The sequence below is a fragment of the Mytilus edulis genome, chromosome 1, assembly GCF_963676685.1.
Source record: "Mytilus edulis chromosome 1, xbMytEdul2.2, whole genome shotgun sequence".
Classification (NCBI taxonomy): Eukaryota; Metazoa; Mollusca; class Bivalvia; order Mytilida; family Mytilidae; genus Mytilus; species Mytilus edulis.
In genome coordinates, this window is record NC_092344.1 from 107,638,432 (window position 1) to 107,652,468 (window position 14,037).

General features: G+C 32.7%; 3 protein-coding genes across 3 annotated transcripts in view; all 3 read left to right on the forward strand.

Annotated features, from left to right (window-relative positions):
- Positions 1-14,037, forward strand: part of LOC139517322 (uncharacterized) — a 204,817-nt gene that overhangs the window by 163,434 nt on the left and 27,346 nt on the right. The gene's annotated exons all lie outside the window — the stretch shown is intronic.
- On the forward strand, positions 1,155-2,059 carry LOC139520397 (homeobox protein koza-like). The gene has a single exon (XM_071312990.1). The coding sequence runs from the start codon at positions 1,192-1,194 to the stop codon at positions 1,906-1,908; it is 717 nt and encodes a 238-aa protein (XP_071169091.1). The 5' UTR covers positions 1,155-1,191; the 3' UTR covers positions 1,909-2,059.
- Positions 7,625-8,350, forward strand: LOC139497392 (homeobox protein Hox-B3-like). The gene has a single exon (XM_071285633.1). It carries the CDS (start codon positions 7,625-7,627, stop codon positions 8,348-8,350), a length of 726 nt encoding a protein of 241 aa, XP_071141734.1.

Below are 14,037 nucleotides of genomic sequence, written 5' to 3' on the forward strand. Positions count from 1 at the left end.
ACAAGATCACGTGCTACATAAAAGTTTTTTAGCGGTAAATTCTAAACTAAAAAATAAAATAAAATTTTAATGTTTTTTTCGATAGCAATAAAGAAATTTATGTATGAAATAACATCTAGTTGAAACATTATAGTAAGTAAATAAATAAGAAAAAAGGATTGATTTATTCCCCCCCCCCCCCCCCCCGAAAAAAAACCACTGACTAAATAAATCATACAAAAAACCAAGGATTTGTATAGTGAGACTATACAAATCCTTGAAAAAACGAATTAACACTATAGCAGCAGAGACATATAATACAGAAATGTTCTAAGAAATGATTTAGTAGGAACAGAGACATATATGTCTCTGGTAGGAACAACATCCATTTTAAGCGAGTTCAACATCACGGTTTATTTGGAGTTTTACCATAGGAGTTTGAAATGAGGTCTGAAATAGCACAGAGGAGAAAATCGACAATTTTAGGACACCTGTTATTGTTCACTAATTTTACGATGTTCTCCAAGGAATTGTAATTACTTGTGTTCTCTGAGGATATTCATTTTAAAACAGTATTTTAGAAACAAGAGATAAATTACCCTTTTCAATTGAAGTATTTTTATATAAATTAAAACATGTCAAAATTTTATATAATCTTAAGCACCGTAAATTTACTACAATCTTGACTTTCGTAGAAGAGTAAGATAGGTGCAGTACTCCCCATTGAAGATTCAGTATTCCAATAAAGTGTTTTTTATTAATTAAAGAAAATAGTTTGATGATTTCTAAATTCAGTGTCATCTGTCAGCTTGGTTTGATCTTATAATTACCACGAACTCATCACCCAAGCTTTCAATGATAACTATAGGCAATTTCTTGAGTATACTACTCAGGAATTTATTTATTGTTTTTAGTTGATTGTATTAATGAGGTCCTAGGTAGATGATTAGATCTTATTAAAACGTTTACACTCGTTACCTGTTATAAAAGAACATGATTGCTTGAGTTGAAAGATGATAACCTCTTAATCAATTATTAGTTGATTGCTAATGATCAGTTTTGATTGGTTTATAATCTCGATTATAATCCTGGTGTTGACAGATGATTAGAGTTCACTGCAAAGAGTATATATACTGGATTTTTACTATTTTTCTTCATTCATATCTTTAGTCAGTCAGTAGTAACATTGTAGCAACCTCAGAATTAATCGAAATGGCGTCCATACCTATGTCGTTCAGTATTGAAGAGCTATCAAAAAGCAGCAGGGTTAAGCAGCCACTTAAGTCAGAGAGTGCATTCTACGACTTATACTATATACCATCAGTCAACCACCATTCGAACTACAACTTCTCTACAAGTTCAATGACAGTTGAACAGCATATACAGAAGAAAAGAAAAAGATCTCTCCTCGATTCAGAAGATCACATCAGTTCACCAGAATCTAGACATTCATCTTCTCCTAGTTCTAACTCTGATGATTCTGAGAACCACGAACAACCCTCAAAGAAAACCAGAACCATCTTCACTAACTCTCAGGTCTTTGAACTAGAGCGATACTACAGCACCTGCAAATACCTTGCTATTGAAGACCGACAAGTCCTTTCCAAGAGACTCAAAGTCAGCGAAGTACAGATAAAATGGTGGTTTCAGAATCGCAGAATGAAAGAGAAACGTCAGATCAAGAGCTTCGGCTACAACGACTCAACAGAATTATCAAAGTTTGTTAGTGTCGGAAGGCCTAATACAGATCTACAGTCTTCTATGAATCAACCATCACACCAACATGGACTTCACCAGAACTATTCAGCATTACCACCAATGTTTAACCCGTACATGTTTGGATATGGTTGTTTGTCACCAGTCATGAATCCTGTTCAACAGTACTACAACGGACTTTCACCCCAGCCAGTGCAACAGTACAGATTATAACTTGTGCTAATAAACATTATTCAAGAACATTCCTACATATGTGCTTAAGTAAAATAATAGTTCTATTGTTGTCATAGTTTGTTTTGCAATTGTTATTGTTAAAGATTTGATATGTGTATATATGTGCTCATTAAAACATGTATTTATATTCGATTTCAAGATTTTGTCTTTTTTGCCAAAATGTATGAACAAGGGGAAAAGTTACATTCTTGTTGTCTACCTTATTCGGTTTTGTTGTCGTATGCGTAATACCGTCGCTTTCATATAGTATAGATCAATTCTATTATTTGTCTTTGGGTCTAAATTGTTTTTCGTTTGAAATCATCCAAACAGATAAAACAATGGTCTCATCTATATATATAGAACGAGAAACTAGAAACACTTATGAACCACCTCAACAAACGACACCCACTGAACACCAGGTTTCTGACATGGGATATCTATTTATTATGTATGTTTATTGTTGTATTGTTTATCTAGGAAGAATTTGCAACTGCAACACGACGCAAATCGGGAACACCTAATCAAGACATCTTACTTAAACTTGTGCTCATGAACAAATTAAAAAAACTGATCCAAAGGGAAAGATAATCTATTTAAAAAAAACCCAATACGATGTAAAAACAAAATTAAAAAAAAACTGAAACGAAAATACAAACAGCTATTCACAAATCACTACACATAAAACTGAAGCTGATCAACACGAATACCACGAAAAAACGGAGAGACCTTAGTTAATTGCCCTTTCCCCCGTGTCGCGATCGGGAAGGTAGAGTATCTCCTACTACTGATTTCACAGGTTCTCGTTGCTCTAGTAAAGGAAATACCCATTCGCCAATGTGAAAATGATCAAATGAATATATGATGGCGAAATTAAAAAAAAATCACATTTTCATTGTGTAGTTAACATCTAGAATATATATTATATTCTCTATTTATATTCAATAGAATATGTAGATCGGTAATATATTCAATAGAATATTTAGATCGGTAAATGAACACGAATTTTTACTAAAATAAAAACTGGAAATGGACAGCATATATTTTTTTTAAAATCGATAATTATACACGTTTGATCATTGTTTGTCTGTCATCAAAGGGATGAAGAAAACAAGTAATTATATTCAATAGAATAGTGTTTGCAGAATATGTAGATCAGTAAATGACCACGAATTTTAACTAGAATAATTCTGGAAATGGACAGCATGTCTTTCAAAGAGCCCTCATATGGACCCTCAAAGTTTTGTTTCAAAATGTTTTATTCTCGGTACGCATTGCAAGACAATGCCTCATCATAAGAAAAATAAAGAATATTATCTTTGCCATTCACAATCAAAGTACTGAAGTACTGAACATCCGATGACCGCAAGTTTTTGTGGATGGTTAAACTGGAATCTTCTTGTATTCGCTTCACTTAAACAACTGGTATGACCCTATGAACAAAGTGTAGTAGTCAGCCGAGAACCAGCTTAGTGGATGGTCACAAGCACTTGTATCAGAAAAAAAATATTTGAGACAAGTTCGAGCGGGGATGATGAATAAATGACAAGGAATTCAATGTTACCGTTATAACTATTATATTGTGATACAAGTATACTCTGGTTTATTGTCATGAGTATATTATATTAATGTTTAAAATGTTTGCATATAACAGCTACATGTATTATATATAAATTTCTTTCAATTGTAATAATTCCATAATTTCTAATAGATTGAAATTGAGCAGGCATTCCTATTTTCCCACAAAACGTTGAAACATATTGCCGCAATTTGTGATATGTATACATACTATTTTTAATTGATATCTATTCTAAAAATATTTAAAGCACCAAAAATATTACAAACCTTCATTTTAAAATTCACCTTAACTAATTTTATTTTTGAATCATATACTAATATATTGTAAATATAAAGATATCCCCTTTTTGAAGTAAATATTTAAAATTGCTCAACGGATAAGTGGAGTCCTCCGAATATAAACGGAGATACATACCTGAACAAAACAGAACAGATATTCTTCCGCGTGCGTTAATACCAGTGGCGTAGATGGGTCATTTTACGTGTACACCCCAACTTTACGGCGAGGGATATGATATGAATGAGATCCCATAATGATTCCTGTCGGTAAAAATCATTGATAGCAACATACTTTTGAATCTAAATGGTTTATTTGTTTTGGTTAAATTTTGTAATATGTTAACTTGTTCATCGTGTTAAACTGGGAGCTAGCTTAATGGTCATTAGTTTTAGAGAAAACGTCCAAACCAATATTACTTTTAAATAAGTTTAAAGGTGTCGTGAGTGACCATACAATCGACAAAAGCACCTTTTAATGAACACAAACAAAATATTTCAGGGCTAAGATGTGCAATATAAAAAAAATCTGGAACACCTAGGATTTCTTCCCACAAAAAGTGAATCAATTTATCATTCCTTTAAAAAAAAAATGATATTTTTTTTTTATCTGGAATATTTCACGACAATGTATGAAGGTTTAAATTGAGCATGTTAAACAATTAATTGCGTAAAGAAGAGCGGCTATCTTTCTATCAAAAAAGAACAGAAAAATGAACGAAAACAAATACTTTCAAAATTTTAGCTTTAGCCGTGACATTAGTCATAGAAAAAGCTTATTCGGCATTTTCATCAAATTCGACCAAGGTTCGACAAGTAGTTAATGTAATTGAGAAATAACAAAATGTAAGCCCAAACTGCGACCACTTATTAATTGCAGAAAGAAATACATTTTGTCCTTAAAACGCGGGAAAATTAAAGATATAATTGCATCATTATATTACTCTGAATACCCTTTTGATCATTAACAGTTTCTGTCCAACTTTCGTAAAATTTCACGGAGAGTCATTCAAAAGACTTTATCCACATTCGGAACCTAAATATTGACGCCGCTTTGTCTCGCTTTTGGGACATAAATCACAGGCTCGCCAAAAATACAAACAGCATATCGAATCTGAGCAGATAGTGAATTGCTTTAAATATAAAAAAAAGTACGTAGAATTCATAGTAGATTAAGACTTTTACAAAAGATTCGAACAAATATATTAAATGATCTATTTGAGTAAAGGAGTTGGTTCAGTAAGACCCTTTTTTGGCCCCAAAATATAGCAGTTTTACAAAATTTTTAAAATGTAAACCTTTAGTTATTTATTGGACAATAGAATGCTTCTGCTACATAAATATGGGCTGTTTTTGACAATACAATGCACATATATCCGCTACTAGCACCATTTAGTCATGCTAAATTACTGAAATCCTCATAATTCTAGCATTTTAGTTAAATTTTAATTTTTACCAAAAACCATCTGAAAAGTGACATTTTTCGGCATATTAGGTAGATTTTTCATATTTGAGCTTGAATCGGATCGTTTTTAATGCCTAAATCTGTTAAAATCTTTCACTTAAACTAATTAATTCAAATAAAATAGACACTTAAGTGTTTAAAAAGTGGTCAAAATCTTTCGTCAGATGAACCTGAAATTTGAGGCCAAAATCGGTCCTTACCGGACCTACTCCTTTAATTTAGTCCCTTTTTATTCAAAATTACAATCCATTGAAAAAAGAAGCACAAGGCTGATGTGCTTTTGACCTGTTTTCCTTATTCTATGTCGATTATTTGTTTTATTTTCAAAATTCAAGTGTACGCCCGGGTGTTTTGACGTAAACGTAGCTACGCACATGAATACAATTTTTCTGTACATGTGTTTAGATGCCATTAATAACTATTTACTTATATATAGATTAGAAATATATAACGACAAAACATTTTCATATAATTAATTTATGTTCTAAACAAAAATATTGTTATGAGTATTCCTTGAAGAAATGAATTTATAACAAGCGATATTTTGGACTCGAAAATGTCCGCGTATAAATATCGATAACAGTCAAACACGAAAGCTACGTAAGTAGAAATCTCGTCGGCAACAATACTGTAACAATGGAATGTCCTCACGGTCATCAAGATGTAGAAATTACATTATACCGAAATTCGATGATATACAAGTTTAAAAACAACTCTCGGTCCTGTGACTTTATAGATTTGCGAAATGTATTGGTGGTTTTTATTTAACCGATTAACTCTTAGGCCTTCCTCGTGTGAATGTCGGTGGAAGTGTATATCGGTTGGTTCCCAATGGAATGCCATGTTACTGTTGAAAATTACATCTATTAAACGTAAACCAAAATCAAGCATCAAAAAAGTTTTCCAGCTCGAACCTTTTGTTCGATTCACTTTAAATTTGTTACAATGTTTACATTGTCCGTTTCTAAAATATACACATTATTGGTTTTTTTTCGGAAAATATAGATAATTATTATAGTTTTAAGTTGATTGAAGAATATTCGCTAAAAGGATAGAGAATTCAAATGTTTTGAAACACTCTCGATACTTTGGAATACACGTTATATAATTTATGTATCTTTATCTGCTCTTTTTGTTGCCTTGTTGCCTAAAAGTAGCTACCCCTCTGGGGCCTACAAACCATTAAACGAAAATTGAAAGGATGTGATGGTTAATTGGTGGGGGGAAACAGGATTTCAAATATGTCTTAATTCTCCTCGTAAGATAAATGCTTGTTTGTATCTGTGTGAAAATTATTTAAATTGTGTTTTCCTTCCAGTAAGTAATTTACAAAGTCTAATAAAAAATGAATATTAACGCCCCAATAAAAACGGAAATTTATAGATCAACACTAAATCACCAAATTCATGAAAAATTTATGCATTTGATATTTGACGATTAAAACAAATCGGTTACCGTTGACTTTATGTGTTTTCTATTCAAATATGCCTCTCTTTAAAAAAAAAGTATTTCCGAAAATAATTTGAAGAGACAACTGAATTTTAATCGATTTTCAGTTTTTATCAACGATCAGAAGTTACATATACAGCAAAACATGTGACATAGTCAAATTACTATACCCTGACCTTTGAAATTAACTATCTAACTACAACATCAATTTTTTTAGCGTTTTGGGAATAGTCAGTATAAGACGATTGTCTAAAAACTCTATACACGTGCATTCTATTTTATAACCGATTTAAAAAAAAAAAAAGTACTTCAGAAATGAAAGAGGTATATGATTTTTTTCTTCTCGATTGTTTTAGTTACATTAGTTGTTGAAATAGTTGATTACACTCTATAGAAAACAAAAACAAACAATAAACGAATAATAAGGTAAATACATAAGTATTAAAAGCTTACCAGAGTGTAAGTCAGAACAGAATTTTTTATCAATTTTATCTTAAAGAGCTAATATGGAAATTGAAAAAGAAAACGATTTAATTCAGTGGCATCTGTCAGCTTGGTTTGATCTTGATTGCCTACTCGTAATCCAAGCTTCTACATTTACAATTTCTTTAGTACCAATCAATATTTACTTACTTTTTGTATTGCTATGTAATCTACTTATCTATTACCTGACTTAATTGTAAATAATATATTTTAACTCGTATCTGTCATAATGAAAATGCGCTTTGAGTTGACAGATGATAACCCGTTATCAAATTTTGGTTGTTGATTGCTAATAATTATTTTTGATTGAATACTTAACAAGATGATAATCAAGATGTTGACATGTGATCAGAATTCTATGCAAAGAGTATATATAGTGGATTTTCACCAAAAAAAAATAGTCATTATAAATTTGAAGTAAAAAAGAAGCAAAGTAAAATTATTGAAATCACAGAATACATCTAAATGGCGTTCATACCAGAGTCGTTCAGTATAGAAGAACTATCTAAAAGCAGCCAGGCTCAACAGTCACTTAAGTCAAAGACTGCATTGTACGAATTTTACATGACACTGAAAGGCCTCCAACCTCAAAACAACGATTTTTCTACTAGTTCAACGGCAAATGACCTGCCCATACAGAGAAAAAGAAAAAGATCTACTACCGACGATTCAGAGGATAACATAACTTCACCAGAATCTAAACATTGCTCTTCTTCAAGTTTTACCTCGGATGATTATGAAAACAACAATCAACCCACAAAGAAAGCAAGAACCATCTACACCAACTCCCAGGTTTTTGAATTAGAGCGATACTATATCACACACAAGTACCTTGCTATTGAAGACAGACCCGTGCTTGCCAAGAAACTCAAACTCAGTCAAGTACAGATAAAATGGTGGTTTCAGAATCGCAGAATGAAAGAGAAACGTCAGATCAAGAGCTTCGGCTACAACGACTTAACAGAATTATCAAAGTTTGTTAGTGTTGGAAGGCCTATTCCAGATCTACAGTCTTCTATGAGTCAACCATCCCAACTACATGGATTTCACCAAAACTATTCAGCATTACCATCAATGTTTAACCCGTACATGTATGAATATGGTTCTTTATCACCAGTCATGAATCCTGGTTATGTTCACCAGTACTACAACGGACTCTCACCAAAACCAGTGCAACAGTACAGATTATAACTTGTTGATAAACATTTATCCTGAACATTTCTACGTATGTGCTTAAGTAACATAATAGTTCTATAGGTTGTTATTCAATTGTTATTTATTGTTGAAGATTTAATATGTGTATATTTGTGCTAATTAAAACATTCATTATTTGATTTTGAGATTTTATTTTATTTACCAAAATATATTAACAAAGGGGATGAGACACACACCGTCAGTTGAGTGTATCTCCAAGTCAGTCAAGAACTAGTAATTGATATCCAGTGATAATTGTTGCATGGTGATGCCTGGCTGTTTATCGTGTTTGTTTTTATTCGTCATTGTAGGAATCAGGCCGTGGGTTACCTTTTGAATTGGGTGACCTTTTAACTTAAAGCTTATGATTTTACGGTTTGAGTATTGCTATTCATTCTATGTAAGTAGTAATTCACAGTTAGGAGTTTGGTTTTTCATTTTGGCCCCTGTGGATTTTTCAAATATAAATGTTATTGTGCAATAAAATTCATCTTTAGACAGTTGAGTACAAATTTAGCCTTCAAAGATGGTTTATAAGAAAATCAAGAATAATTTTTACATGTGTTTTATGGGCTATTTTTCTCAGTTCGAATCTGTATTTTCATAGCTAGACCGGTCTAAGGTCCAGAAAGATGACGCAATTTGACAAAAAAAAATTGAAATGAAAGACATGATTTTTATTGAATTTCTTAATATGTAAGCAGTTCCAGAAAAGGTATTACTTCAAGCGTTTGAAATTCTACTCCTGACCAAATTTTGGGGAAGTATGTGACAACCCCCCCTTTTTTTTGCATAATTTTATAACAAATAAATGCAGATTGTTGCAATAAAGATGTAAAAAAGAAATGATATTTTAACAGTTGTGTATAAAATTTATGGGAGATTCTGACACATGTATATGCACATATAGTGACCGTGACAAGCAGAAAGCTTAATTTGCAAGAAAGAAATGAAAAGGAAATGGTAAAGTTTATGAGGGCAGATTTTAATATGTTTACCTTTCTTATTGATACCATAAGATATCACATCTTTAATAATTTACCGATTCAGTGGAGTGAAAGGACACGTCCTTATAGAACTACCAGAGCTTTGATAATTTATGGTCATAACATTTTGTAACTCCGGTCAGAATCAGGCAACTCGAGTTTTCTCCCTTTTAATCACATGAGCCGTTTCCGTCAATATTATCATATGAGGAAAAACGTCAATATCTGAAAGAATAATTCCAAAATATGGAGGCGAAACCGTCAAGTAAACAGACAGGGATGTCCCTGTTCCCTGTTTACGCTATTACACTGTTATTGGGGATAACTGCTATCATCATTATAGGTACAAATTGTAAATTATATGACCAACATTTGCAACCCCAAACTATAGTCACTGGCACTTGTTTCTAGACTGTCGAATACCAGTATCAATGAATGTATAAAATGCAAAAGGTCAACAAGTGGCTGTGACTCGAACTATGTGACAGGCCCATCATAGGTTAATAATTTACAATTGTATTAATGTACAATGTAGATACCTAGATAGAAATTTATGCCACATCAGATTTACTTTTAGTTTACATCCCCTTGTTGTCTAGATACTTTGTCTGTGTCACATCCATTACCTTCCTGACAATACATCTGACAAAACTAACATCCTAAATAGTCAGTTTCAAAAAGCATTTTCCGAAGAAACAACAAGTGAACCTATTCCGGATAAAGGGAAATCAAACTATCCAAAAATGAATAAGATCACCATCTCCAAGAAGGGTGTAATAAAATTACTGGACAAGATAAATCCTAACAAAGCAACTGGTCCAGATCAAATTTGCGGAACAGTACTTAAAGAACTTAGTAGTGACATTTCAACTGCAATCACCTACATCTTCCAAAAATCACTTGACACAGGAAAAATCCCAAAAGATTGGAAACATGCAAACGTCTGTCCTGTTTTTAAAAAAGGTGATAAACACAACGCAATAAACTATAGACCCATATCTCTCACATGCATACTTTGTAAGATCATGGAACACATCATAGCCAGTAGTATGATGGACCACTTAGAAAATAACAAAATCTTGTACGACCTTCAACACGGATTTCGAGCATCTAGATCATGTGAAACCCAACTAGTATCATTCATCCAACAACTAGCAAAAAATAACAACAGTAACATCCAAACTGACATAGTTGTGATGGACTTTGCCAAAGCCTTTGACAAAGTTCCTCACAAGAGACTTCTCTACAAACTGAAACATTATGGCATTGATCACAACACTCTAAAATGGATAGAAGATTTTCTCACATCCCGTACACAAACGGTCATTATTGATGGTGTTCAGTCGGACAAAATTAACGTAACATCTGGTGTTCCCCAAGGTACAGTCTTGGGTCCGATCCTGTTCCTTGTATATATTAATGACTTCAATGAATACATGAAACACAGTACCCTCAGATTATTTGCAGATGATAGTATAATTTATAAAACAATTCGAAACAAAGAAGACACACAAAAACTGCAAGAAGACCTCACATCAGCAGCAAAATGGGAGAAGGACTGGCTCATGTCATTCCATCCAGACAAGTGTTCAGTCCTTCAGATAACAACCAAGAAAAACCCAATAAAATTTGACTATACTCTCCACCAACATGTATTACAAAAAGAAACATCCACAAAATATTTGGGAATAACTATACAAACTGACCTAAAATGGAACAAACATGTAAACAATATTACAGCTGCAGCCACACAAAAGCTGAACTTTATCAAAAGAAATTTAAAAGTTAATTCTAAAACAGTCAAAGAAAAAGCATACATTGCACTAGTAAAACCAAAGCTAGAATACAGCAGCTGCGTCTGGGACCCACATACCAACTCACAAACACATCAACTTGAGATGGTCCAGCGCAGAGCAGCAAGGTACACTTGCAACAGATACCATAACACAAGCTCAGTCACTGAAATGCTGCAAACATTAAATTGGGCAACACTTGAGAAAAGGCGAATTAGAACCCACATCATTTTCTTCTACAAAATTATACATCATCTTGTAGCCATATACCCGACAGACCTACTTACACAATCCGATACAAGAACACGTCAACATTCACATATTTATTCTTTCAGACCAATACAAACCACTAAAGACTCATACAAGTACTCATTCTACCCCAGAACAATCTTACAATGGAACCTTCTCCCAGTAGCTGCAGTTCAATGTACTACTCTTGAAAGCTTCCGAGAACAAATTCCAATTTCTGTTCTCAATAAACATCTAAAAATTTAAATAAATCCTACAATGTATATAGTTTTAACCAAAATGTATAGTACAAAAACAGAAGAAAAAGAAATTACGTTGAATTTTTATTTTTATTTTTTTGTATATTATTCACTGTAAATAAAAATTAGATCCCACGCAAGCGCGGCATAGTAAAATCAGTGCCCGGCACGTTATCATCAGTATGTTGATGGAGTGCTGAATTATAAAGAAGAAGACTCAGTTGACACACAAGTACATGTTTGTGTTGATGACCGTTTACTGTAACTGTGTTGTCAAATAGATTTTGTGCACTTTCTTCTTCTCTTCTTCCCATTATGAGTCGAACTCGGTTATTTTGCTGTGTATTTCATATGCGGCTGAGTCTATGGGGAATCCGGGTCCGTTCGCGCCCATTCACATTCACACCCACTCATGTTCGCCCCCTTTCACGTTCGCACCCTACATCTTCGCGCCAAATTAAAGATATAATTGCATCATTATATTACTCTGAATACCCTTTTGATCATTAACAGTTTCTGTCCAACTTTCGTAAAATTTCACGGAGAGTCATTCAAAAGACTTTATCCACATTCGGAACCTAAATATTGACGCCGCTTTGTCTCGCTTTTGGGACATAAATCACAGGCTCGCCAAAAATACAAACAGCATATCGAATCTGAGCAGATAGTGAATTGCTTTAAATATAAAAAAAAGTACGTAGAATTCATAGTAGATTAAGACTTTTACAAAAGATTCGAACAAATATATTAAATGATCTATTTGAGTAAAGGAGTTGGTTCAGTAAGACCCTTTTTTGGCCCCAAAATATAGCAGTTTTACAAAATTTTTAAAATGTAAACCTTTAGTTATTTATTGGACAATAGAATGCTTCTGCTACATAAATATGGGCTGTTTTTGACAATACAATGCACATATATCCGCTACTAGCACCATTTAGTCATGCTAAATTACTGAAATCCTCATAATTCTAGCATTTTAGTTAAATTTTAATTTTTACCAAAAACCATCTGAAAAGTGACATTTTTCGGCATATTAGGTAGATTTTTCATATTTGAGCTTGAATCGGATCGTTTTTAATGCCTAAATCTGTTAAAATCTTTCACTTAAACTAATTAATTCAAATAAAATAGACACTTAAGTGTTTAAAAAGTGGTCAAAATCTTTCGTCAGATGAACCTGAAATTTGAGGCCAAAATCGGTCCTTACCGGACCTACTCCTTTAATTTAGTCCCTTTTTATTCAAAATTACAATCCATTGAAAAAAGAAGCACAAGGCTGATGTGCTTTTGACCTGTTTTCCTTATTCTATGTCGATTATTTGTTTTATTTTCAAAATTCAAGTGTACGCCCGGGTGTTTTGACGTAAACGTAGCTACGCACATGAATACAATTTTTCTGTACATGTGTTTAGATGCCATTAATAACTATTTACTTATATATAGATTAGAAATATATAACGACAAAACATTTTCATATAATTAATTTATGTTCTAAACAAAAATATTGTTATGAGTATTCCTTGAAGAAATGAATTTATAACAAGCGATATTTTGGACTCGAAAATGTCCGCGTATAAATATCGATAACAGTCAAACACGAAAGCTACGTAAGTAGAAATCTCGTCGGCAACAATACTGTAACAATGGAATGTCCTCACGGTCATCAAGATGTAGAAATTACATTATACCGAAATTCGATGATATACAAGTTTAAAAACAACTCTCGGTCCTGTGACTTTATAGATTTGCGAAATGTATTGGTGGTTTTTATTTAACCGATTAACTCTTAGGCCTTCCTCGTGTGAATGTCGGTGGAAGTGTATATCGGTTGGTTCCCAATGGAATGCCATGTTACTGTTGAAAATTACATCTATTAAACGTAAACCAAAATCAAGCATCAAAAAAGTTTTCCAGCTCGAACCTTTTGTTCGATTCACTTTAAATTTGTTACAATGTTTACATTGTCCGTTTCTAAAATATACACATTATTGGTTTTTTTTCGGAAAATATAGATAATTATTATAGTTTTAAGTTGATTGAAGAATATTCGCTAAAAGGATAGAGAATTCAAATGTTTTGAAACACTCTCGATACTTTGGAATACACGTTATATAATTTATGTATCTTTATCTGCTCTTTTTGTTGCCTTGTTGCCTAAAAGTAGCTACCCCTCTGGGGCCTACAAACCATTAAACGAAAATTGAAAGGATGTGATGGTTAATTGGTGGGGGGAAACAGGATTTCAAATATGTCTTAATTCTCCTCGTAAGATAAATGCTTGTTTGTATCTGTGTGAAAATTATTTAAATTGTGTTTTCCTTCCAGTAAGTAATTTACAAAATCTAATAAAAAATGAATATTAACGCCCCAATAAAAACGGAAATTTATAGATCAACACTAAATCACCAAATTCATGA